General features: G+C 35.3%; 1 protein-coding gene across 2 annotated transcripts in view; it reads left to right on the plus strand.

Annotated features, from left to right (window-relative positions):
* Positions 1 to 37: 37 nt before the first annotated feature.
* Positions 38 to 5,181, plus strand: part of LOC106878690 (uncharacterized) — a 39,452-nt gene continuing 34,308 nt past the window's right edge. For both annotated transcript variants that reach the window (XM_052970895.1, XM_052970896.1), the window contains exon 1: positions 38 to 175. In XM_052970895.1, coding sequence (XP_052826855.1) covers positions 153 to 175 — 23 coding nt within the window. In that variant the 5' untranslated portion in view covers positions 38 to 152. The remainder of the gene's footprint in view (positions 176 to 5,181) is intronic.

The raw sequence follows: 5,181 nt of genomic DNA on the forward strand, positions 1-5,181 counted from the left end.
GAATGTCTATACAGATATTACCGTCACGTTTTGTTTTATTCAAATTTTGTGAGAAATTTCAAAGCGCAGATAATTGGGTTTGAAGTAAAGACAAACTTCAACAGAACTGGAATACAAAGAACTGGAAGATTACGTGAGGGAAGAATTGAAGAATGGATGTCGCAGAAAACACACGGTTTGGTTGTATTTTACCTATTATAGTAGAAATAGTCAGGGTTACTGCTGCTGCTGTTGGTGTTATGTTGTTGCTGTTGTTGACATAGTCTTTGTTGTTTTTATTGTCGTTATTGTTGTTGTTGTAGATTTACAACATTGTTGTTGCTGATGTTCTTCTAATACTACTGCCACTACTACTACTACTACTACTACTACTACTACTACTACTACTACTACTACTACTACTGTCCCCCACCATAATCGATTTGGCATACGCAGTGAGGTGATGAGATTGACGCTTAATGAAAGTCTTAGATGGAATAAATAGTAGCGGAAACGATGTTTCGAGCATAACTCATCGTCGGAAAGAGGAACAACTCCAGAGAGGAGGAAAAAGAGGAAGAAGCAAGAAATCCAGAGTACAAAATTTATATGGCCTTACATACCATTATAATTCCTCTCCCAAACGAGCGCCTTCACACCTGGTCCCAAACACACCTTTTCTCTCTCTCTCCCTTCCATCAATATTGTCTCATCCAGGTTCCTTGTTTACTTCTTGTGTTCTTTTTCTCTATCTTTGTTCCTGTGAAAGAGTAACGTCTGAAACGTCATTGCTTTCTCCTTTCGTTTTAAGTTCTAAACTAATCCAATTTTTGTTCAAACTTGTCCATCCCGTGTTGTTCTCTTCTTTTAGTTCATTATCTTCCAAACACACACGCACACACACACACACACGCACACACAAACATACGCTGTCTGTGGAAGGGGTGGGCAAGGCAGCTAATGCTACTAAAAGTTTTTTTCTCGGTTGTTGATAACTAAAGTGATAGGAAGAAATCTGCCTCATTTCAGTTAAAGGCGAAACTAAAGAAGCAAGTCGTGTCTCTTTTTCTTTTCTCAAATTCTTGCTTTATCTTATGGCTGTTTTTTTCCCTCTGGTACTTATTCCACATATTTACCAAAACCCACATGGTTCTCAAGCAAAGAAACAAACAACCAGACACATGTGCGCATAAACATACATGCACATACATACACACTCTGATACATGTACGTGTACACAAACACACATAAATACATATATACATGCATACATACATACCACTATATAAATATATATAAGTATGTATGTGCGTGTGGGTTGGGTGTAAATGTCGAAGGAGGAAATGAGTGCTCAACACCGCATTGGTGGATATATAATTTCTTTTTAAATGTATTAAGGCTACCATTAGTTTCACGTTAAGAAAAGTAGGAAAATATCCTAGAGGGAAATATTAAGAAAATCGTTAAGACATTCGGATATTCTCCTACTTTAGCTAACATGAAACCAATGGTATCCTTAATTCACAAATATATATATATATACATATATATGTGTGTGAGTGCGTGTGTGTGTGTGTGTGTGTGTGTGTGTGTGTGTGTGTGTGTGTGTGTGTGTGTGTGTGTGTGTGTGTGTGTGTGTGTACGTGTGTGTGTATGTATGTATATATATGGGTTCGAATCGTTCGAGTAAACTTCTTCAAGGCAGTGCCCCCGGATGGCCGCATAAGTAAATGCTTTTACTCTGACCCCTCTCTCATTCCACTACTCTATACTCTATCCCTGACAGTTTCCATATTATACTAAATAAAAACTTGATTCTTTCTCTTTCCAGTAGAACCAAGAAACGATCCGTGCCAGAGACCGTCGTCGCTGCTTTAGTAGTGTTTTCCGTTTTTGTTACCAACATATTAGTATTTGGTTTCACTGCTGTTCTACCAATTTACCTCGTAGAATTCAAGAAGGTTTTTTCAGAATTACATGACCTAGTACTTCTGGTGATATTTTTACCTGCCGGTGTATTCGGTATCGTTGGTAAGTATTCGCTATATTCAAAAGAAGCAGCAATTGCCTATCTGGTCTTCTTTGAGTTTGTTTTATACCCGTTGGATAAATCCTTTAAGAGTAACTACCAATCATCAATCTAACTGAAAATATTGATTCATTCAGCTCGGTATACAGCTCGGTATACAGCTCGGTATACAGCTCGAGCTGTGACTCCAAAATTATACATATATCATAGTTAATTTATAGACACTGTTGACATCTCTTATGGACGTGCCGTTTAAAAAAAACCCCAGTAAATATCAGAGGGAGACAAAACTTTGTGATTTTAACATAAAATATGTTATCTCAGAAGAAATACGACAGTAACTTGTTTTTTGACAGTGTATATACATTAAGTGTGATAAATAGTCGACTATTTTGATTTAATTCTGTCTCTATTACGCATGCCTGATACAAAAAAATGCACTAGATAATATTTTTGATACAAATTTATATACGGATCGTATGAAAATACTAATTTCCTTTTCTTGTCTGAAAAGTTTCCTAATACCAGTTGCAATGACTGGAATAATAGAATACACTTGTCGTAATTGTTAGGAGTGAAAAACAACAAATTTCCGAAAAGTTAGACTACTTATGTGTAAGGTTCTATAACATGGACCATACATACATACATACATACATACATACATACATACAAACAAACAAAAACACCCTGTTGTTGATGCTGAAATTCCAAAGTCTTCGATCCAGGTTAGAAACCAGTTGTTTCTCTATTGGCAAGAAATCTGAAATAAACTGAAGAATGACTGACATAAATAGACAGTTAGTTAGTTAGATAGATAGATAGATAGATAGATAGATAGATAGATAGATAGATAGATAGATAGATAGATACATACATACATACATACATACATACATACATACATACACACACACATTCATGCATACTTATATTTATAAGATCGAGTTGACCATTTGGGTGAGTAGAAACGAATAGACGAAAACTATACGGAACTCGTCGAATGTTTCTCGCTCTGATTCACTTTGTATCACGTTCCTTAAACAGTTAAAAAATTATCAGATATTCCAAACTAGATCCATTGTTAATAATTTATGGATAATTAAAATATCATTAACAGTTGTAAACTCATTAATAAATTGAATCCCAGTAAATCATTAAAAAACTATTCTCTCCTTTTTTCGTTCAAAGGTTTCATGACTGGAATTTTTCTCTCTAAATTTGGCGTAAGAACCACCGGCATTGTGGGAAGCCTTTGTCTTACCCTTTCTATTGGCGCTCCATCGTTCTCTTCGAGTATTTATGTTTTATTGGGATGTTTCAGTCTTTTACCAGGTTTGTATTCCTCTGCATTTTATTATTAGGCTGTCCGGAAATTTCTGAACATTTTTAAGTGAAATTATTTAACGCTTCATTGAACACACCTGAAACATAGCACAGTGAAAATATTGGCGTTGATTGAAGTGGTAATGCATCTCGTCTTTGTTCCGGACTGAAAACAGATTTATCTTTCATTCCCGTTATTCTTTATTTACTTTTGAAATGGATAATCAAAAATTTCGTATTCGCGTTGTAATATTCACGTTGTAATGCTTTCCTTTTTCAAAAAAGGAGAAAATGCTGCAAAGACTTACAAAAAAACATTTGTGAAGTTTCTGGTGATGTTGCTGTGGCTGAATCAACTGTTCGAAGGTTGTTTGCAAAATTTAGAGCTGGAGAGTTTATCTTGGAAGATGACAGTCACAGTGGAAGACCTTCCACATTGGATGAAGATGCTTTGAAGGCAAAAATCGAAGAAAACTCAAATATCACAACAAGAGAACTTACAGAGGAGTTGAGCGTTTCTACAAGTACGGCTCATGAACACCTTATGAAGCTAAGATTAATTTCTCGCTCTAATGCATTGGTCCCTCATAAACTCTCAGGGAAGAATTGCTTGGACCGGTATTCTGTTTGTGATATGTTTTTGAAAAGGGATGAAAGCATGCCTTTTTTGAAACAATTTGTGACTAGAAATGAAGAATGGATTGTGTATGAAAACGTAGTGCGAAAAATAACCTGGAGTCTGCGTAAGGGTATCCCAAAACATCAACTAAAGACCAATATCCATGCCTAAAAAGTTACTCTTTGTGTTTGGTGGGATCATAATGGCATTATTCATTATGAGCTTCTCCTACAAAACCAGACCATTAATTCTGATGGCTAATTTGAACCAAAAAAGATCAAACACTTGAGGTCGGTGATTGCCAACAGGAAAGGAGTAGTGTTCCAACAAAACAATGCCCGACCACTTGTGTCTTTGTCCACCTGAAAAAATTGCATGAGCTTGGCTAGGGTCTCTGACCTCGTCCCCCATATTCTCCTGATATTGCGTCATGCGACTGTCATTTGCTTTTGCCTCTCCAGAACTCATTGCAAGGAAAAATATTTAACAATTCAGATGGCGTCAGAAAGAATCTAGATAATTTTTTTTCTTCGAAACATGAGTACACCTTTAGGAATAGGGATAGGTTTAATAGTACTAGTCTGAGTGAATTAATTTGGAAACTGAATAGTAAGAAATCATACGCCATAAATTGGAAAATATTTAGTCATGTTAGATCGTACAAAATTAATGATGCTAGATGCACCTTGTGTGTAGATGAACTATATCAGAAGAAATTACTTAATGAAAGACGTAACAAGATAAGCACACGCTTAAGAAAACAACGGAGGTCACTATAGAAATAGTAAATGGTTTACTGCATAGCAGAAATCACTTCAAACTTGCTAAGGAATATTGAGGATGATTTATCTCTACTAAATATTGAAGCAGATGTCTTACGTAAGATTAATTTTTCTGGCTCAGATCAAAGAGTGCAATTAAAAAAATAAAGCCGAATACATTTCAAACGTAAATAAAGAGTTAGTGTTAAAAATAAGCATTATTTTCTATCTTAAACTTTCTTTTGTTTCATTTGAAACCTAAAAATTTATTTTATGGTTTATTATTGTTTATATTTCAAATTTCTTATATATATATATATATATATATTTGGGCAGCAAAATCTCATAAGTACTTAGGCCTTCTGTAGATCTTAATCCGGCGCTGATCACCTTGTGGTACATTGGATGCTTTGGTAGGGTTCACTTTGTTTGCAAGAATCCAATTCACGAGTCCGGTATGAGGTTAT

This window comes from Octopus bimaculoides, chromosome 9, assembly GCF_001194135.2.
Source record: "Octopus bimaculoides isolate UCB-OBI-ISO-001 chromosome 9, ASM119413v2, whole genome shotgun sequence".
Taxonomy (NCBI): Eukaryota; Metazoa; Mollusca; class Cephalopoda; order Octopoda; family Octopodidae; genus Octopus; species Octopus bimaculoides.